Raw genomic sequence first — 22983 nt, forward strand, 5'->3', positions numbered from 1 at the left:
ATATATAAAAATGTCTACAGATGCACTTTTCTGAAGACTGCTAATGCTAAAACCCATATTTACAGAAGCTCAATTATTTAGCTGTAAAAAATGAAAAGTTGCTCTGAAATGAAGCGGCGTAATCAATCTGAATTGTTACTCAATGTGAATATATGTGAATACGTATTTACAAAAATTTTTAACAGAGCGGAAGTTTGAAACTAATGAATGCATAAAACAGCATATATTGTATTCATTAACGTTACGACGCAGAGGTATATCCCGAAATTTCCACCTTATTAAAATTGGCTCGAAAATCAGACACTTACAATGAACGAAATTAGGAGAAAATCCTTTGTATCTTACTTTTCGCAAAAGTGGTTCCGCCAATTTTGCGAAACAAAAGAACATTCGGAACAAAATGTCGGTTTACAAGTCTTGTAGCACTTTTCCGCTCAAATTTAGGTATCTATTAGTGACGCGCATTTTCAACATGCAATAAGCACTTTTAATAAAGAATTAATTGAAGCTTTCAAAGCTTGAAAGTGCTTTATATACATGCAACCACATAAACTGTTTTTTTTTTCGAAAAACTTTTCGCACAATAAAGGCTTCGTATATCAATGTTGAACTGGCCGCTTTTTAATAAGTAGTAATAAATAGTACTAATAAGTAGAAATAAGTAGTAAAAAAACTATAAGTAGTAATAAAGTAGTAATAAGTACTACTAGTAGTAATAAAATAGGCTTAATTAAATATGTAGTAATTAAGTTAGGCTTAATTGGAGATTATATGCGAAATCGAACTACATCGCGTTTGAAAAATCATTACATAAATGGAGCAGATGCGTGATACAAGCCGTGCGAAAAATGGGTTATAAAATTAGTACTTGTATTTCGCGGCTAAGATTAGGACACTTTTGCAAACACGGGTTGCTAATTTTCCTTCCATTTTGCCTGTTTCTGCTAAAGTAGATATTTTCCGCAATATTGTTACATTTTTCAACGTATTTAACATGGAAAAAACGAACACGAGGTACACGCATCGGCTTATCTGTCCGTGAGGATTTGGGTATACCTCTGCGTTGTAATGAACCAAAAACTCGTTGTAGTGCATGGCCTCGCTTTCTTAATAATGGCAGATCTCATCAATCTAATGCGGCATTTTTTACTGCACTGAAATTTTTGCGTTGGAGGCGATATTCTTGTTCATACACAAACTTTTGAAAAATGCTTGATTTTTCGGAGTTTTCTATCTTTTCTCATGAGGATGTGTGGGGTCGGAAATTTATATGCGAACGCACATTACCGAACCTTATTGTTTTAAATATAGGCGAAGTTCAAAACATGGCAGTTACAGACCTTAGGCTGATATTTTAAACCGAACACGTATTTTTTTTGGAATATTGAATGTTTTAAAAATTCATGAAAATCATTTTCTGGTTTTTTTACTAAGGGCACTGGCGTTTAAACAGAAAAAAAAACAATAAAAAACAGTTATAATTCTCTGTGCATATGAAGATATTATTGGTGATCGGTTTGGTCAGTTATATAATGTCAGTAAATGTAATTTTCGTAGTGGATTGAGCATCGCATACGTGTTTTGGCGTTCAGATTCGATTCCTACTATTCATAAAATATAATAGCATACATGATCTGTTTGATTTTCCTGGTTAATGCTAACATCATATATGATTTCCTAGTGGTCTTATAAGAACAAAAAAAAGGTATTGGGAGCATCAAAACTGCATACTCCTTATTTTCTCATTAATCATATTGGATCATACATGATGCTTAAAACATTGCAATGTTTTAAGCCTCATGTATGATCCAATATGGTTGCTAAGAAAATAAGGAGTACACAGGTGTAATGCGCCCAATACAATATTTAAGGTAAAATGTGATGTAAAGGCTATTGTAAGATCTTAATCCGCTTGATCATCGCCAGAAAGGATATATGTCTCCGCACTGATCACGCAAGGATCAAGGCTGGACACCATAAAAGAATCTTAGTAATCATACTAAGTGTATTTAATGTTAAAGTAACCATAACTATATGGTTTCATGGTTTCTTAGTAATCATATCAAGATCATAAAATGTAGCCACCATCAAAGAGCCTTATATGATGCTTGATATTCAAAATAAGATCATACATGATTCTTACTAATCATTGCTAAGAAATTCTTGCTAAGAAATTTTATCTCGTTAATGCAACCGTATATTATCTTTGTATGATTACCAAGAACGCCCCCCATCATTCCGAAGTGCCATATTTTGCATGCTGCCAGAAAGTCCAAAGAAATTCATCCAAACTCATCAGTAGGAGTGAAATGTAAGAGCTACATCTAAGTATCACTCAGTGCGTTCCAAGAATCTTGCGCTCAATGTATCTTTTAATCTAGTGTAAAGATCACAATGGACAGTCTGGAGGGCACCAATCTATCTTTTTGATCATCCTGCAGAATGAGAAAAAAATGGACGTAATAAAGTCGATTAATTCCTGCTCCTTCATTGGTCAGTTTTGAATGCACAGTACAATGTGCATTTTTGGGCACTTTTAACGCTAAAATTAATAGAAAATCAAAATTGTTCTGTAAATTAATTTTTTTAAATTGAAAAATTATTAAATACTTATCTGCCCGTGACAATTTGGGTATACCTCTGCGTGGTAATGAATCAAAAACTCGTTTGTTTTGCGTTTTCGGCCTCGCTTTCTTAATAATGGCAGATCTCATCAATCTAATGCGGAATTTTTTACTGCACTGAAATTTTTGCGTTGGAGGCGATATTCTGGTTCTTACACAAATTTTTGAAAAAATATTGAATTTTTGGGGTTTTCTATCTTTTCTCACGAGGATGACCGGGGTCGGAAATTTATATGCAAACGCACATTACCGAACATCCTTGTTCTAAATATAGGCGAAGTTCAGTGGTTTTTCAAAAAAAAACACGGCAGTTACAGAGCTTAGGTTGAAGTTTTAAACGGAACACGTATTTTATTTTGGAATATTGAATATATTTAAAATTCATAAAAGTCATTTTCTGGTTTTTTGACTAAGGGCACTGGCGTTTCAACAGAACAAAAACAATAAAAAACAGTTATAATTCTCTGTGCATATGAAGATATTATTGGTGATCGGTTTGGTCAGTTATATAATGTCAGTAAATGTAATTTTCGTACTGGATTGAGCATCGCATACGTGTTTTGGCGTTCAGATTCGATTCCTACTATTCATAAAATATAATAGCATACATGATCTGTTTGATTTCCTGGTTAATGCTAACATCATATATGATTTCCTAGTGGTCTTATAAGAACAAAAAAAAGGTATTGGGAGCATCAAAACTGCATACTCCTTATTTTCTCATTAATCATATTGGATCATACATGATGCTTAAAACATTGCAATGTTTTAAGCCTCATGTATGATCCAATATGGTTGCTAAGAAAATAAGGAGTACACAGGTGTAATGCGCCCAATACATTATTTAAGATAAAATGTGATGTAAAAGTTATTGCAAGATCTTAATCCGCTTGATCATCACCAGAGAGGATATCTGTCTCCGCCCTGATCACGCAAGGAACCGGGCTGGACACCATAAAAGAATTTTAGTAATCATACTAAGTGTATTTAATGTTTAAGTAACCATAACTATATGGTTTCATGGTTTCTTAGTAATCATATCAAGATCATAAAATGTAGCAACCATCAAAGAACCATATATGCTCGATGTTTGGAATTCACAATAAGATCATATATGCTGCTTACTAATCATTGCAACTTCTTGCTAAGAAATTTTGTGTGTCTTTAATGCAATCGTATATTATCTTTGTATGATTACCAAGAATGCAACCCCCACCCCCCCCCCCCCCGCATCATTCCGGAGTGCCATCTTTTGCATGCTGCTAGAAAGTCCAAAGAAATTCATCCAAACTCATCAGTAGGAGTAAGATGCAAGAGCTATATCTAAGTATCACACAGTGCGTTCCAAGAATCGTGCGCTCAATGTATCCTTTAATCTAGTGTAAAGATCACATTGGACAGTCTGGAGGGCACCAATCTACCCGATTGATCGTCTAGCAGAATGGGAAAAATGAGACGTAATAAAGCCTATAAATTCCCGCTCATTCATTGGTCAGTTTTGAATGCACAGTACAAAGCGCATTTTGGGCACCTTTAACGCTAAATTTCATAGAAAATCAAAATTGTTCTATAAATTTTTTTAATTGAAAAATTATTAAATACAGCCCTCCCCCCCCCCCCCCTCTACAACTCTACAATCCTGACGACTGATCCAATTTGCCATTTCTTACATTTGCTGTACTCTAATTTGACTAATCAGGTTGCTTGGCCAATTAAATTCAAGTTTATTATTCCATTATGCTGAACGCCCATTCGACTAGAGTTCTTAGCTCCATTTAGTCTAACTACAGATACAAATTACTAAATATAAATCGTAAGTTCTTCGTATAGTATCGTTCCATTTCTGCAACAGTCAAATGGCGTTTCACGATAATTGTTTGAAAACCAGAGGGCATTAATCTGGGTTCTGCGAAGGCGTGTTTTGAAACTCGGGTTGTTATTTGCCTTGCTAATAAGGCGGCGCAAGCGTTTATCGTTTGACTTGTTTGCTGTTCTAGCAAAAGTTAGATTACCGAATTTGATCAATCTGTGGTGCGTCCGCTTTGCAGCTACCAATTAGTCTCCACCGATTGAGTTGTCACTTTCAGTTTTGCTTTGATTTGACTCAAACACAGCTTTTGAACTATCTCAAACCAACTTCGTTTCTCAGTAGGTAAGCTTTCTGCTATTGTTGTTCACTTCCAGCGGACTTTATGTGGATATTTTTTGTTTGTCGGTCTTGTTTAGTAAGTCCCATAAAGTTGCAACGCAAGCGAACGTTCGAAAAACTTGGGACATGCAAATGGACAATGTTTTGCTAGATATCTGCATGTTTAAATTTTGAACTTTGATCTTTGAAACGTTTGATAGCGTTGCAACTTTATGGGACTGACTATAAGCAGACTTGGCCAATATTGCGGACAATATTACGATACTGGTCAATGTTATCCCAGCTTTTTTGGCAATTCTCAAAAAAATTGAGTCAGCATTTGTCGCAGCTCATTTAAGACAAAATTCTTACAAAATTGAGACAAACTATTCTTCATCAGCTCGCAGTGCTTTTTATGCCCCCCCCCCCCCCCCCACTTAAAAATTATATGTTCCCATTTGTGTTCCCGTATGTCAAAACTACAATCAGAAAAACTTGAGAAGCAACACACTCACTCATAATTCGGATTAGATTTTATCCTATAACGATAAAAAATAAACATGACTCCGAATCACGTGTATTACGAGCGTCAATGATTCTCTTCCCTTCAGTTGATGACTACCTTGTTAATAACTGTTTTGTGTTGAACAGAACAAGATGTCTCCCCCTGTGCAGCCAATCAGGAACCCGGAAGTGAAGAGGACTCAACTGTTCATTGGGAATGAGTTTGTGAATTCTGTAGCTGGAAAAACATTCGAAACTGTTAACCCAGCCACTGAAGATGTCATTTGCCTGGTCAGTATCAAACCATTCCCTCTGGTTACAATGAGACAATTCTGAAAAAAAAAAACGGCTAGCTAGGCCATTCCTGCAGCAAATAGCCTAGCCATTCTTTTATCGAGCAGACAAGCCATTTTAGTAGCACAAATGTTTAGCTGCACAGTTGTTGTTTTTATCTGAATCGTTCGTTTTGCACGTCGGAGATGAAAAGGGTAGAGGTTACGCACAAGAGACGGGGGGGGGGGGGGAAGCAGAAACTATGTCTAAAAATGTTTTATTGGCCTTTGCCTCCTTGTTGGCAGGTGCAAGCTGGGGATAAGGCGGACGTTGACAAGGCAGTGGCTGCAGCCAGGCTGGCTATGAAACGCAACTCTGTCTGGAGAACTATGGCACCTGCTGAGAGGGGTAGAATGCTGATGAAAATAGCAGACATCATAGAGCGGGACATTGTGAAGATTGCCTCTCTTGAGGTCATTGACAATGGCAAACCATTCTCAGCTGCAGTTGGAGATATCAAAGTCGGCGTTGCTTGCTTGAGGTTATTGCTTTGTCAAAATTTTTTGCTTTTAATTTCTCCAATCAAAGCAATTATCGGGGCCATGTTGGTCTTTTCTGTGCGTTTTCTTCATTAGGGATTGTTTGTCTAACCATTGGTCTTCTCGTCCTTAAAAATGGATGAAAAGATAAAAGCTCTAAAGGCGCTTTTTAGTTTATAAATGCACGATTCACTAAAACTACTGAGAAGGCCCAACTTCATGGTGTGAAAATCATTTCTGCTCTTTTGTGCTGGATTGAACCCCCTCACCCCCTCCTTCCCGCTTCACAGCCTCCTATCTAGCCCATATCCGTCTAATACAACCACTTTCTCCATTTCGTCACTTTACCATCTATCGGTTAAGTTGCTTAAGTCAGACTCTATAAGAAACGAAGGCTATGCTACCTAAGCTAAGTGATTGCCCGGGTTTAATCGTTCGAGGTCATGTTTTCAATTGCCAGAACTCAAAGTTTTTTTAACTCAAAATATCTGTTACCCGTTCATGAAAAATTTTGCTTGGGCGGGTTTGACTAATCGTTTTCCTGCTGTTCAAGAAACTGCTTTTTTTGTTTGCACGTCGATATCGCGGAAGTATTTTGTTATCGTTAATTTTCGTTCTTTTTTGTGCAGTCGATTTTATTTCTTCAGCTGAAGCTATAATCGATTCAGAACAGTTTTTCGACATTAGTTGATAACGTTATTAGTTAAGTACTTTGCATAAAATAAATTGATGAAAATAAATGGGAGTTGCAATGATCAAGTCCCAGGATGAGATCTAAGCGCAACTAATCGCTGAGATAATCAACCCGGCAAACTGCGACAAACGACGAGGAAAATTTTGTTTATAGGTTTTCAAATCATTGAATTTGAGGTTAAAATTTCCATCTTTTCTAAATGTTAGTGCTGACAATTGTCTGGTTAAGTTATCTAGACCTAGAGTTTTTCATGTTTTTAACGAAGAAGTTTCGTCTGTCATATTTTTCAATACCAACATTTGACTTACAAAAACAAAAGACTGCAAGATCAATGCTTATCTGGTAAGATCTAGGAACATGGAGTTAAGTGTAAGAATTCTGCAGTTGCACTACAAACCAGTTCTATGGTCCTTCTTTTTGGTTCACCTAGTGAAATGAAACTTGGTACAAATTGCCAAGTCATGCAAGATCTTGAAAATTCTTGCAACATTTGAGACACCTCGCCAAGATCTTGATAGACATATATTTCTTGGAACACCTTGATAAGATCTTGACAAGATCTTTTCGAGATATGTCAAGAAGTTTTCTGGGCGTAACTTGACAATATCTTGATAATTCTTTACACATAGAAATTTGGGTTTGTAAGCAACCTGGAGTGAGGCAGTGGAGTCAGAAATCCAAAAAAAAATTGACAATAACCAGACAACCCAGACAAAAACTTAAACACGACTCGAAATAGTAAGAATTAGCGCAATGCAACGCGTTTATGTCTCGAGTTTGTTACGATATACAACTATAACTCGACAATGCGACGATTCGATGTAACGAAAATTTAACCTTAGTGGGGGCCTTCACGGTGGCGGTCCTGTACAAGGTGTGTACAATGTACATACCGAGCTAGCATCCACTAAATAACTTTATCATACTGGAAAAAAGCGGCTCACTTGTTTGTTCATAAACTAACGGGAGTAGTATTTTCTGACATTCTTGATAATTTTAATTTTTGATAATTCTTGCGAAATTTTATGAATTCACGCTGCATCTTCGTTTTTGGGTGCTATTGAATTTTTAATACTTGATACTTCTTGCCATTTCTTGGTTAATCTTTCTTGGAAATCTTGACAAGATCTTGTTCCGCGACAGCCATGCAAAGAACTGGCAAGTTCGTACAACATATCTTGATGTTTTCTTGGTAAGTACCATGGCAAGATCTTGTCAATGTTTACCAAGATTTAATATGTTTCTTGTCAGGATGTAACAAGTTTCAGTTCTTTGGGCACTTTCTGAAATTTTTTATTGACTAATTGATGTTCACATTTTCTTGCCATTTAGTTAATAAAAAATTTGCATGTTTTTATAAGAATTATTGTGACAACTTTTTGTAAAAGTTTTGTCAATCGTTTGTCAATTGGTTTATGTCGGCTCTTGATCATCCTATTTTGATTACTTCGAGTATTTTTCATTCAGAAAGTCACTCGCTGTTTAATAAAACACAGCCGCTTGTGCCGCGTCAATGTTTTTCGCACCAATTATTAAAGCTAATATTTGTCCGTCTAGTGTATTCAATCAAAATGAGGTATTAGGGGTAAAAAAACCAAAGCCCACAAAAACACTTATTGTATTGCCGCAATCAAAATGCGGTGCAGTCAGCTTGTAGCAAGCAGGTTTCCAAAATGAATGTGGAATCCATGGCAATTCAACTTACTGTTTTAAGCCTTTAAATTGGAATCATTTATTGTTCCGACCCACTTGTGGGGGGAGGAACTATATACTCAAATGGGTTTTTTTTGTTCAGTCAATTTTGGCCGATCGATATATTCATCGTAGAGAAATGTGAGTGGTATCATTAAAAAGCTCGTCCAGCGTAGAATTCAAAATTAAAAAGACTTTTTTGAATTTTTTTTTTTCGAGGACTTATCGAGGATTGAAGTTTTGTGTGAACACAGGATATTTGGCATGATTTTGTTCACTTTTAGTGTAATTTTTCTTCAAATTAAGATATTTTCTTTAAAAAATAGTATTTCAAAATTACATTTCAAGCCACAAAATGAACCAATTGTGTGTTCCTAATAGATTGAAGGCAATAAAAAGACTAGTTCTGGTCTCATAGTGAAGTTTACTATCAAAAAATTGAATTCTGATTGAGAGCTCTTTTTTAGAAAAATTTTTCAGTTTTTTTGTTTCTTTTAAGTCACCTAGAGACTAGTCACTCTTCATATTGAGGTTCATTAACCTCAATTTACAGTCAAATGAAGCCCAATGGACAAAAAAAATCGTTTTCAAGGAATTGCTCATGTTTTGTTTGGCTTCGACTTTGAGTTTTCTAATTTTAAATGAAAATTTGATTTTCGTTTTGAAGATTTACTAATTTTTTGGAGTCCTATGGCATGAACTAATTGTCTAATGGTGAGATATGTTCCGTTTTGAGCACTAAGTGAACAAATCTAGTGTTTTTAGTGGACAGCTATTCGCTGTTAAGACTTTAAGAATAATTTTTAGAAATTCTTTTGAACATTAACCAATCATAAACTTGGTTTCGTGAACTGTAAGTCAGTCTCAGTAATGACAAGACCCTCTTCCTTCCAACGGAAACCAAATTTTATCTGGTTAGAAGATTTATCTACTATCTATTGGATATATATGAATTCAATTACACAAGATCTCAATTTTTTCTTTAATTTTTTTAAGTTATTTTCGTATTATTGGTTACTTTTGAACTCATATCACATTATCCAAAAATTGATAGCTCCTATTGACTTAAAAATTACGTTCAGTTGATCACTGATAAAGTTTTCAGTGAAAAATTTATGGCAAAAATGGCTCCGACACATTCTTCCTCCACTTTTCTACTGATTTTTTGGTTTTTGTCTGTTTTTGTTGTTGTTTTCGTAGTCATAATACTTATTGAGATGTGCTATTGATTACCTATGAATAAAAAACGTCATTGTCCTCACATCGGGTTATACGTGAGCGGATTTATAACTTCCGTTGAAAGCCAGTGATTTTAATGGGTGTTAAGACTTCGAAAAAAAAATTTCAAAAAATTTTTCTGAGCTTTAACCAATCTTATATTTTTTTTCGTGAACTGTTAGTCAGTCTCAGTAGTGACAAGGCCCCCTTCTTTTCTACAGCAACCAAAATAAATTTGGTTAGCGGGTTTATCTTGTTACTATTGGTTCTATGACTTCAATGACAAGATTTCGAATTTTTTTTTAGATTTTTGGATATTTTCGTATTATTGGTTTCTTTTGAACTCTTACCACAACATCCAATTTTTGATAGCTCCTATTGGCTTAGAAATGACGTTCAGTGGATCGCGAATGAAGTTTTCAGAAAAAAACTTATCTTTTAAATGGCTCCGACACTTTCTTCTCGCATTTTCCTACTGAATTTTTTATTTTTTGCCTACTTTGTTGTTGATTTCATAGTCATAAGACTTATTGTGATGTCATATTCATTACCTATGCCTGACAAATATCACCATACTTCTATTGAAGCATGTTTGAGCTTATTTATCGACTTCCGTTGAAGGCTAGTGATTTTAATGCGTTTTAATACTTTTAAAATATTTTTCGAAAATTCTTTCTGAACATTAACCAAACTTAAACTTTAATTCTTGAACTGTTAGTCAGTCTCAGTAGTGACAGGGCCCCCTTCTTTTCTACTGCATACAAAATTAATCTGGTTTCCGGTTCTATCTTCTACCTAATAGTTTTAAGACTTCAATGCCACTGGGTTTCATAATTTTTAATTTTTTGGATAGTTTTCTTATTTTTTGTTCCTTTTGAAATCTTATCTCATTATACTTTTCGTAGCCCAATGACTAACTGTCCCCAATCAAGAATCCAATTAGTTTTCAAGAGTTATAAAAGAACCTAGACATTTCTCAGTTGTTATCTAATGCCTATTATGACTTTATATATATGTTTTGAGAAAAAATCGGTGAATTTTAGAACTTCGCCAATATTTTAATTTATTTCTCTCAACTTCGGGCGCAATCTCACTAAAAACAGGCCGAAACCAACTTCTTGTGGGTGATAAGTTAACGTCGGTAATGGTTTTATATTCAACTAAGAATTTTTATTTTATTACTACGCGTCTTCAATTTTTCATTTGTTTTTGATCATAATTGCATATTTTATAAGAGTTCTTTTTCTTGCCTTGTCGAATTATCTCATTATTGACCAGCAACTTAAAGGAAGGCATTGTAGGGAAAATGTGCAAAGTTGTGAAAAAGCATATTTGGATACGTTAATTGTTTTTGTTGATTAGTTTTTTTTCTTTTTGCGCTGAGACACAGTTATCTCGCAAACTTTGTGGGGGTTTTTCGATTTTGCCGATTTTTGTCTTTAATTTTTTCAAGTTATTTTCGTATTATTGGTTACTTTTGAACTCATATCACATTATCCAAAAATTGATAGCTCCTATTGACTTAAAAATTACGTTCAGTGGATCACTGATAAAGTTTTCAGTGAAAAATTTATGGCAAAAATGGCTCCGACACATTCTTCCTGCACTTTTCTACTGATTTTTTTTTGGTTTTTGTCTGTTTTTGTTGTTGTTTTCGTAGTCATAATACTTATTGAGATGGGCTATTGATTACCTATGAATAAAAAACGTCATTGTCCTCACATCGGGTTATACGTGAGCGGATTTATAACTTCCGTTGAAAGCCAGTGATTTTAATGGGTGTTAAGACTTCGAAAAAAATTTTTCAAAAAAATTTTCTGAGCATTAACCAATCTTATATTTTTTTTCGTGATCTGTTAGTCAGTCTCAGTAGTGACAAGGCCCCCTTCTTTTCTACTGCAACGAAAAGAAATTTGGTTAGCGGTTTTATCTTGTTACTATTGGTTCTATGACTTCAATGACAAGATTTCGAATTTTTTTTTAGATTTTTGGATATTTTCGTTATTATTGGTTTCTCTTGAACTCTTACCAAAATATCCAATTTTTGATAGCTCCTATTGGCTTAGAAATGACGTTCAGTGGATCGCCAATGAAGTTTTCAGAGAAAAACTTATCTTTTAAATGGCTCCGACACTTTCTTCTCGCATTTCCCTACTGAATTTTTTGTTTTTGCCTACTTTGTTGTAGATTTCATAGTCATAAGACTTATTGTGATGTCCTATTCATTACCTATGCCTGACAAATATCACCATACTTCTATTGAAGCATGTTTGAGCGTATTTATTGACTTCCGTTGAAGGCTAGTGATTTTAATGCGTTTTAATACTTTTAAAATATTTTTTCGAAAATTCTTTCTGAACATTAACCAAACTTAAACTTTAATTCTTGAACTGTTAGTCAGTCTCAGAAGTGACAGGGCCCCCTTCTTTTCTACTGCATACAAAATTAATCTGGTTTCCGGTTCTATCTTCTACCTAATAGTTTTAAGACTTCAATGCCACTGGTTTTCATAATTTTTAAATTTTTGGATAGTTTTCTTATTTTTTGTTCCTTTTGAAATCTTATCTCATTATACTTTTTGTAGCCTAATGACTAACTGTCCCCAATCAAGAATCCAGTTAGTTTTCAAGAGTTATAAAAGAACCTAGACATTTCTCAGTTGTTATCTAATGTCTATTATGACTTTATATGTTTTGAGAAAAAATCGGTGAATTTTAGAACTTCGCCAATATTTTAATTTATTTCTCTCAACTTCGGGCGCATTCTCACTAAAAACAGGCCGAAACCAACTTCTTGTGGGTGAAAAGTTAACGTCGGTAATGGTTTTATATTCAACTAAGAATTTTTATTTTATTACTACGCGTTTTCAATTTTTCATTTGTTTTTGATCATAATTGCATATTTTATAAGAGTTCTCTTTCTTGCCTTGTCGAATTATCTCATTATTGACAAGCAACTTAAAGGAAGGCATTGTAGGGAAGATGTGCAAAGTTGTGAAAAAGCATATTTGGATACGTTAATTGTTTTTGTTGATTAGTTTTTTTTCTTTTTGCGCTGAGACACAGTTATCTCGCAAAACTTTGTGGGGGTTTTTCGATTTTGCCAATTTTTGTCTTTCGTTTCGTTGTTGTAAGCCACATAACCGATACCAAGAGATCTCGATTGCTTCCCCAAGACGTATAGCTTAACCTAATTAAGGATATATGTTTATAGCTGTTTGTTCTAATGACTTTCAAAACAAATTTAGAAATTCTTTTTTTTTCATCTGTCTTTTTGCTTTCATTTATGTCACCATGTAACTCAATCTCACTCATTAGAAGTCTAATTTGCTTTTGTTGATTCAAGAATTTTCTACGCCTGTTTATACGTTGTGACTGATTGTTTTGACCATTTAGTTCAATAAAAGTTTTCAAGATTTCTATATTGTTCAATTTTTGGATTTCTTTTTGCTGTCATGTGTGAGTAGTCCTTCTATAAGGAAGACTCATTGATGTTAAGATGAAGAAAAAATGACGACGTACAGTTCTTGCAGGTAATATCTTATAATTATAGTGCCTTGAACAGTGTCATGTCGCAAAATTTTTTGAAATTTTTGCTTCTTTATAAATTTTTATTTTATTATGGGCTCGTCACTTAGTGTTGTCATTAACAGGCCCAATTGGCTTCCTGGGATGTTGAAATTTAATCCATCGCTATATTTAGTAATCTTAAGTCTCATGACTAACGAAAATATTTGTTCTCAAAAATAATTTTTGTTTTTTGAGCATTTTAGTTTTTCGGTCGATTTGTAAGCTCAGTCTCTGTAAACATAGTTCATAACCTGTTTCAAGTGGGCTATAAACTAATTTTTTTAACGTTCTCAGCTTCATATGTTTCTCGGCTTTGTTACTACTGTTACTGCGAGATTTCAGAAAATTTTAGATTTTTCTATAGTTGGACTTTTCAAAGGATTTTTGGTTGGTTTCTAAATTATAACAATAATTGCTGATCCCATTGGCCTTGACATTTTGCGCAATCGAACATTGAATAATGACCTGTCTCAATTACTTCTTATATAGATATAAACGAACATTTTAGTGATTTCAGTTGATATCTAATAACATTAATAACTGTGAAATTAATTGTTTTCAAAAAAGTAAAATTGTTTTTGAGTTTCGCACCTAATTGCTCTTTTTTGTCGACCTGCTAACCAGTGACAAGATCCGTATGTTTTCTAATGAAGTATAGCTTAAATTGTTTTGTTTTGGTTTTTATGTGATGAGAGTTTGATTTTGTTATGATTTTTTTTATTATAGACATCGAGTTTTGGTCGTAAATGTTTGTTGTTCGATTTTAATTGTTGTCATTTCTAGTAGTTCTATTATCAACAATTTTCATCGGCCCTCTAGCGTGGCATTATCGTATTTCATTGCTTGTTTATTGAACGATGGGTATGTTTTTAAAAGTTTTCTATCTCTTAATCATTTGGTAGCCAATTACGTCAAGAATGTGGATGGGCGGGGTCGGAACATTATGTGCGTACGCACATTACCGAGCCGCCTTGTTTTATAACTGCATGCAAACTCGTAAGGTATGAGCAAAATTTTGTTTACAGTATATAATGGCAAAATAAGGAAAGCTGTTTATATTCTCGGTGTGTTGTAACCCTTCTTAACTGATATTCTTATACCTTAGAGATAAGAATAAATGTGAATTGTTAACATAGTCTTCCCTAGTATTATGTTATACAAATCTTTTTTTAGTGCAAATAACAATCATTAGGTTGTTCACACCTGTTTATGTGAAAAAAACTTTGTTCGAGCGGAAAGTTTTGAAAACTATTCGGTTTATAACGTTACGCTGGGGCGCACGTGCTCTTTTTTAGATAATAAGGTGATATAATAACAACACATAGCTTGCAATTGGGGATAAAATACACTGGGGGCCAAAACAGAATAGATTCAAGTTTATAGAAAACAAAATTGTGCGCATAAAATAATACAACTTGCGATTAAGGTTATAATTGCCTTTTTTCTCAAATTGTCAAGGTTTTGTTCATACTTAGGTACTACGGAGGATACGTTGACAAGATTGAGGGCCGCACTCTCTGCATGGAGGATGGAAAAATGGGATACACCAGGTAAGAGAACAGAATATGGAAAAAAGGAAGCAAGCAACAATACCTGACAGAAAAAATGTGGAATAAACTTCCAATTGAAATAGATAATAGCAAAATCTTGAGGGCATTTCAAAGAAATGTTAAAATAGCATATCACAATAATTTAAATTTATCCACAGGAAAAAAATTCGAGGTTGAAGGTTTTTGGATATTGTGGAACATTTATCTTTTGATTCCACCTATCATTAAATGGTGTTTAAAATTTTAAATGTGTCGTGACTGTAAAATTTAACCCCGGGGTTATAAAGTTAAATATAATTGTCTAAAAAATAATGAGCTGATTGAAATAATCAATCTGTCAATGAGTAAAAACTGTCAAACAAAAATTATTTCGCATATAAAAAGTACCTCAGGCTTCCTGTTTGACTTCTAAATTTTTGTTTCCATTCAAATGGTTTAAATTTTAGATACGAGCCAGTTGGCGTGGTGGCTGCTATCACTCCTTGGAACTTCCCTTTCATGCTCTCCTGTTTCAAAATGGCCCATGCTCTGGCAGCAGGCAACGCTCTGGTGCTGAAGCCTCCCGAACAGACCCCTCTGACGTCACTCATGCTGGGAGACATCGTTATTGAAGCGGGACTGCCCACAGGTTGAGTAACGATAATTGTATTGTATAATACTTTTGCAAAAAAATTGAAAGGTCGTTTTATTACAATCAACCGAAACTATTCGATCATGATTCATACTACGGTGATTGTTTATTATTACGAAGAAAAGCATATTGTACAGAAAGTTCGTCGATATCTTGCAGGAGCCTATTGCATTTTCATTTTTGGGTGCAAGTGGAGATATTTGAACAAAACAAATCTTACAGGAAACTTAAATTGTTGCGAGAACACGTAGAAATTTGAGCTATGTCCCTACTCAAGATAATTTCGATTTTAAACGTAGCAAATGATTAATGTTTGCTTTGAGTTAGTAAAAAACGACGAACGCGCTGACGTTTTTCATCGCTCCCCAAGTTGCCCAAACGGAAGCAAGTATGTTCAGACCGAAAATGAGCGCACGATGGGGGCATCGGGCGTTCAAAATTTAATAGTCCGAAAACATCAAAAAACGCACGAAAGCCGGAATATGAACGCACGAAAGTCTGGACGTGAACGCACAAAAATCTGAACATGAGTTCATGAACTTCTCGACATAAGGACCATTGAGCAAACAAAATCATTCCCAACTATAATAAAAATTGCTCAAAACATGGTTGATTGAGAACTCTTGCGAGAGTGCTCATTCAAGTGGAAGCTTCTTACAAAGAATGCCTCCACTCTATCGATGAAATGATTAAGTTACCAATTTTTTTGTATGCAACCAATAAGTACGGAATAAGGGCGACAGGAACGCATCAAACTCTGATCAGCGCACGAAAGTCTGATGAACGCATGAAATTCTGCAGAACCGAAGAAAGTCTGAACAACAACGCTGGAAAGCCTGGTGAATGCACGAAATTTTGGACTGGAACTCACGAAAGTCTCGAGATGAAAGCACAAAAGTCTGGTGAACACGCAAAAGCCTAGACATGAACGTACAAAATCTGATCAGCGCACGAAACTTTGTTAAAAGCACGAAAGTGTGGTGAATGGATGAAAGTTTGAACATGAACGAACGAAAATCTGGTGAACGCACGAAATACGGGACTTAAACGCACGAAAGTTTGGTGAACGGAGGAAAGTGTTGACATATGATCGTTTCGTCTGAGATGGTCTGGACATGACATTTCGCGTCTGGGACGGTCTGGACACACGTGCTTCTGTCTGGCTTCTCAACTTGGGTCTTGTCGTGTTCGGCTTGTTAAACATAGGAAAACGTCGTTATGTTTGTCTTCAAACGTAAGAAGCACTAGGTATTGGTTTCCTACCAAAATATATCACAGCAAAAAAACTTTTTGGTGGACATCTTTTTTGTATGATCAGATAAAATTTCTGTGAAAATGAACTGATCTACCGAATCCATGTCAATTTTCAACTTGTTTGTTACAATTTTAGATTTCAAACAAAAAAAATCAAAATTGATTTACTAGTTATTGTCAGTGAACTCAGGAAAGTAATTCAATAAAATTGAATATCTTTCCGACCAAACTTTTCGAAGTAATAGGAAAATTACTGAGGATAGGACGCTAATGAAGCATTGACTATATTTTGAACAAAAGAACACAAACCTTAGTATGAACACCCCACAACTTCTGACGTTTCGAACTCAACATACCAAAAGTTTCCTGCGTTTTTAAAAATGAATTTTAATCTCGTTACAAATTCCCAAAAAAAAGTTTTTTAAATTGGTTTTCAAATGATTTTTATTTTCCATGACCATTTTTAGCCGTATCCATTAGTTACTTAAACTTTGGAAATATATATTATATCATGAAAGAGACACACTTTTTGTCACTAGTATTGGAACATGAACGTGACCCACTTCCACCTTTTTGTGCGTGTACTTAGTTTAAAACTTTTACCCAATTTTTATTAGTAGTTATCAGACGCAGATCTAAGACCTAAAATCTTGTGAAGAAGGATATGAATAAATGCAGAACTAACCCACTCTTAAAACACAAATAGTTTCGAGGAGGAGAATTCTGAAATTAATCAACACTTAGGCTTTCCTTCAGTTTTGTATAATTTACACTATCTTAGTTATTAGATAACCAAGAGGAGTAAACTAACTCGAAAAATCCGACATTCGCCATGTAATGTACCAAACCTATTCTGTGCATAAAACCCAGGATTATGACAAAAACTAGTATTTCAAAACTTTGTGGTAATCACACGGAACGAATCACACTTGGCAAGTTTTGCTCAATGAGCGGTTGATAAACGAAGTAGAGTTCAAAGAAGAAATTATTTAAAATTAATGCCTTTCAAAATTAACTAAAATTGAAACTTTTACGAAAAAATTGTTGATCTGACCAACCTTTTTTCAATTGAGCATGTACCAATTTAAAATGCCCCATATATTAACTCCAAAACCAAACTTTTTTCAAAGGGCAGAAAAACGTGGCCATGATTGGTATCTTCGTGCGACATTAGAATTTTTTATCATTCTCTGTTAAGTGATTTTCTAGGAAGTGCTCGCGTTATCTTGTGCTTATTCTTTCTCTTTAGAGAGCTTAATAGGCAAGCCACTGCAAGTGATGGCCTTCTTTCTTCGATACCAAACGAAAGCATCCAACGATGCATCCAAAAATCTGTTCAATACTTGACCCAAGACTTGGCAAGTCTAGGCCAACACTTGCTCAAGACCTTTCAAGATTAGGACTTGTGATTTGACGTTCAGTCCAGGCCCTCTTTTGGATGAAAGAAATGAATTGTCGCTACTGTGTAGCCTCTAATCGGACAAGACTAAATTGCTTTAATTCTCGCCTCTCGTTGGTTGAGATTGAACAAAGAAATAGCTCTCCTTAAATTGAGTTGTTTGTATATATGGCAATATGTTTTACAGGTGTGTTAAACATAATCACTGGAATGGGACCCACTGCTGGAGCATCCCTCACGGAGCACCCAGACGTGAACAAGGTGACATTCACTGGGTCAACGGAGGTGGGACACTTGATCCAGAAAGCATCCGGAGACACCAACCTCAAGAGGGTCACTTTGGAACTGGGTGGCAAAAGCGCTGTTATCATTGGCAAAAGTGCTGATCTGAGCAAGGTACGTCCATGGCTGAGATGCTCAGTGGTCATTCAAAGGTCATAAAGATATCGTTCAAATAATAAAAATTTATGACTACGATCCTCGCATAGGGACTAAGTAATCCTATACTGGGTGTTTATAAATACATATATTTGGACATTTGATTTAAGGTTTGAAGTTTGCTGTTGCGATGCAGAGGAAATTGTTTTGTGCGAAGTTAATGTTAATTCGCTTTCAATCTACTTGCATAAATATTGGGGGGGGGGGGGTGAGTTTGGAAACTCTTCATTACATGTCAGAAACTAAAAACTAATTCTTCCACAAAGATTTTGATATTAAAGGTTTTCTTTGAACTTTTTGTTTTCATCTGTTTTATCTCTTTATTGCAGGTTGTTCCTCTTGCCCAGGACGCTTGCTACGTCAACATGGGACAAACATGCTGTGCCCTCACGCGAACATTCGTTCACGAGGATGTTTACGACGAGTTTGTGCGACAAAGTGCCGAACTAGCTAACAAAACCCGTGCTAAAGTTGGGGATCCATTTTCGGATGACATCAAGTACGGACCGCAGGTCGACAAAATCCAATTCGATAAAATCTTGGATTTGATCGACGTTGGTAAAAAGGAGGGCGCGAAGCTAGAGTGCGGCGGGGGCCGGCTTACCGAAAAAGGGTACTTTGTTGAGCCGACTGTTTTCAGCAACGTTAGCGATGACATGCGAATTGCAAAAGAAGAAATTTTCGGTCCCGTTCAGCAAATTTTCAAGTTCAAAAACATCGAAGAAGCGATTGACAGAGCCAATAATTCCGAGTATGGCCTTGCGGCTGGTGTGTTCACGAATGATCTCTCGGAGGCTTTATACGTGTCAAACGCATTGGAGTCTGGTCAGGTTTGGGTGAACAGTTTCATGCCCGGCGGTATGAACACTCCCTTCGGGGGGTACAAGAAGAGTGGAATCGGCCGCGAGTTCGGATGGGATGGTCTGTTGCCGTATATGGAAGTCAAAACTGTCATCATTAAGATGTAAAATTGTATATCTTACAAATCAAACTTGGGCTAAGACAATTTGCATTAAAACTAATTAAAAACAGTGTAACCAAACAATTTGACGATATCCATAAAATAGCTAAAAACTGAGTTTTATTATTATTTTCAAGGAAACCTTAACTTATCAGTTCAAAAAATTCAACGCCCAATTTTTTCATCTAGATATCCTTAAGAAGTACAAAATAATTTCTGGTACAAGGTTTCAAACATTTGGGACCAATCAGTTGTCACAATTAATCGTCGAATAATGAAGAAAAAAATTTTTCCTCGGTGATACTGGAATTTTTACAGTGTAAGCTCTGATAACATGCCGATAAAAAATCTTTATCATGTGAGGTCTTATCTGGTCTTTAACGATAAAACTTTTGCCCCACGTGAAAATTAATCGTGTAAGATCTGATAAGATACTTATCAGATCTTATATAATAATTCAATTTCGCTGAATTATTATCTTATAAGATCTGAGAAGGATCCTATCAGATATTAAAAAATAATACTCCAATTTGCTGAATTGTTATCTTCTAAGATCTGACAAGTATGTTATCAGATTTTATAAGATAATAATTCAATTTTGCTGAATTGTTATCTTATAAGATCTAATAGGTTCCTTATCAGATCTTACAAGATAAATGTTCACGCAGGGCAACATTTTAACCGTATAAGATCTGATAGACATGTTTCAATGATTTCAATTTTGCCGTATAAAGTGGTCAAGATCTCGTGAAAAAAAATTTGCCCAACTAGCGAGTTGTGTGTTTTTGTTGAGTCTATTTGGGCTGAAGTTTTTCTCTGAGTCTCAGCCAGGTACTACGGCTAAAATTACAGTCCACGGTTTTTTTTAGATCTGGGAGCAAATTTTTTTCAGCCTATTTTAGTATCCAGGGCTTCAGAAAAAGCTCCTGGCATTCAATTAACCATTTTTACAATACATTCAAGTCTCAGAAGACAATTTAAGATACTTTATGTTTGATGCTCTGGCACTTCAGTGTTCTATGCTGTGGCACTTTTGCCACTGCCTGAAAGCGGCTCTGAATTGTCTGAATGCGAAGCATGTGCAACACTTTCAGGATTTTTTGTATGAGGTGATAAAAATCTTTTCAAAAAATGATTCATTGCTTTCTGAATGTTTATTTTACACCATCTCTTAGAATTCTTATAAGATCTTACAAAGTAAATATTTTTATCAAGCAGAATTTTTTTTATCTTGTAAGATCTTATAAGGCAGAATTTTTATCTTGTCAGAGCCGACAAAAAGTGAACTTTTAGTGTGTTGGATATAATCACAACGGATAATTGAACCTAAATCACAACGACAGTTGAACCTAAAATTATTTGTAAGAGACTTCTGTAAGAAATTTGTAAGATCTTTCACGATACAATTTTTCAAATGTCTAGGGTTCATACTGATAGTACTATTTTGCAATTAAAATGCTGTTGTCACTCCATCTATTTATATATATAGCTGGAAAGCTATAAGCTGAGCGGAACGAGCTGTTTTCTGTGGTGCGTGGTTTTTTTTAACCCAAAGAAGCGGAATTGCATCTGGGTGCTGTCTGTTTAATAAATGCTCTCATATTTTGAAGCCAGTTTGGAGAAGTGATTTGCGTAACGCCCTAACAGTATGTGGAGCCAAAAAGCGCGTTGTTTCGTGATTTTTTTCACTCCAACTTTGAAGAAGAGTGAAAACAGTTTTTGAACAAAATTTTGCTTTCTCGATATTAATATTTTGGTTCACTTAAGTTAATTTGACTTTGGTCTTTGGCTATTTTTCTTTAAGAAAATTTGATTGGATACTTTTCAATTTATTTTTCCCAGTTTTTTATTTTCCGTTCTAGGTCTAAGATTTTGTGAAGTTTTTAAATTTCTTTAAATATTGTCAACTTGTGTCATGTTCTGTTAAGAGGTTTCACAATTTTTTCCATGACATTGCATTTGGTGACCTGGCTGGTATTTAGGTCCTTACTGTGCCGAAATTGCTGGAAGAAGTAAATTTAGGCAGAGAAGGTCAGTTTTTACTGTCTTGGAGGCCTGCATGAAGCAACGTTCCACTGTTTTGTAAATATATATATATATAAATTTTTGTAAATCGGTATGTATTTTAGGTCCGTCATATTTTACATGGCTATTATATGCTATTATTTTACAAAATGTCTTTTTAAGCTAAGGGCTTATTTGTTGTTTGCGGAAACTTTGATACCAGAGTCAAAGCATTTTTCGCATTTTAGAGTTTTGAGAAAATTTGTCACTTTTCATTTGTTTTACTTTTTATAGCCGCAAAAAACATTTGAGGACTCAAAATGGGTCAATGCACTAATATTAACTACAAGGAAAACATTTTGAGGATCTGGATATCAATAATTCTTGCAAATAAATTTTAAATAATTTTTGCTAGTTCCTTCTAGTTTTTTTTTGAAAATTTGTCTTGTTCAAGTTCAATTTGTTCAAGTTCTTTGCGTTTTACTTTCTGTGACCAACGGAACAGTTTTCAGGCTTAAATTTGATTCAATGTACAACCATTAAGGACCCAGAAAGTTTTTCGAAGCTAAAAAACATCCTAAGTTTCAACCAAATCAAAATTTTCTTAAAAAAAATTTTAGCCTTTTTTCTGTAACAAATTCTTTTCATTTAAAGAATTCGAATCTTTTTGGAGGCTTAAAACATAAAAATGAATGAATTTTAGCATTGCACAGGCTATTTTGTAAAGTTTTTCTAAGATTTCTAGCAATTTTTTTGTAAATTTGAATACTTTTTCTGGGTCTGGATCATTTTGCACCCTTGTATGCAAACCCAAGTTTTGTCCTAGCCTGCGAGTTTGCCATTTTGTAATTTTTGCGAAGAATTGGTCGTTTTTAAAGAAGAGTGTTTCGGAACGTAATTAACGAATAAATTGAATTCATTTTATAAATTAAAACTCGTTTTTTTTATGGTCCATTAACTACTATAAATAATTCAACGCGTTTTAATGCAAACTGCCAGTTAATTGTTGGTATTTCTTTTCGTTGTTTCTCGAATAAATTGTAACGAAACAAAATTTTTCTGAGGATAATAACACTGAATATGAAGAGCTTTTAATTAAAACTCGCTTTTACAAAAAGTTAACAGTTGTGGTTTTTGCTTCTGCTTGTTGCTTGTGTCCGGAGATTTATTTGTAAAAAGTCATTTTGTGTTTTGTTTTACATTCGATTTTTTTTGCGTTTTAAAATTCTTTCTCGCTACTTTAGCAACCCGAGTATCAACCATTCAAATTCTGTTTTGACAATGCACTAATTACGTAAAAAACCATTTGGTTGTCCAACGTGTTAACCAATTCTTCTGTTAGTCAATTGAAGGTTTATCAAGTTTCTTTTTTTTGGGATTGCAATTCAGGTTTTGTCCTGATATTTTTTTGTTGACGCTCTTTTTTGTTTTACCTTGTCTTCAAAAAGCAAAATTTTGAATGACGTCGTCCTCACCTTAGGATCGTTTTTGACCGCGTGATACCG

The 22983-nt window shown here is 34.8% G+C and overlaps 2 protein-coding genes across 3 annotated transcripts in view; one reads left to right on the plus strand and one right to left on the minus strand.

Moving 5' to 3' along the window:
* Positions 1–22983, minus strand: part of LOC142339158 (transitional endoplasmic reticulum ATPase-like) — a 622037-nt gene that overhangs the window by 313278 nt on the left and 285776 nt on the right. The window lies entirely within an intron of this gene.
* On the plus strand, positions 4613–19650 carry LOC142339156 (aldehyde dehydrogenase-like). 2 transcript variants are annotated; one of them, XM_075388939.1, is made up of 7 exons: positions 4613–4772; positions 5404–5547; positions 5835–6070; positions 14717–14791; positions 15238–15419; positions 18263–18471; positions 18843–19650. In XM_075388939.1, exons 2-7 carry the CDS (start codon positions 5410–5412, stop codon positions 19479–19481), a joined length of 1479 nt encoding a protein of 492 aa, XP_075245054.1. In that variant the 5' UTR covers positions 4613–4772; positions 5404–5409; the 3' UTR covers positions 19482–19650. The 2 variants fall into 2 exon arrangements, with proteins under 2 accessions (XP_075245054.1, XP_075245053.1); XM_075388938.1 differs by having other exon boundaries at positions 4614–4776.

This window comes from Convolutriloba macropyga, chromosome 5 (genome assembly GCF_964194025.1).
Source record: "Convolutriloba macropyga chromosome 5, txConMacr16.3, whole genome shotgun sequence".
In the NCBI taxonomy this organism is placed as follows: Eukaryota; Metazoa; Xenacoelomorpha; order Acoela; family Convolutidae; genus Convolutriloba; species Convolutriloba macropyga.

Coding starts and splice junctions, on each gene's coding strand:
- LOC142339156 (XM_075388939.1), top strand. CDS start 5,410: ATGTCTCCCCCTGTGCAGCCAATCAGGAACCCGGAAGTGAAGAGGACT. Junction 5,548..5,834: donor CTGAAGATGTCATTTGCCTG/GTCAGTATCAAA, acceptor CCTTGTTGGCAG/GTGCAAGCTGGGGATAAGGC. Junction 18,472..18,842: donor AAAGTGCTGATCTGAGCAAG/GTACGTCCATGG, acceptor TCTTTATTGCAG/GTTGTTCCTCTTGCCCAGGA.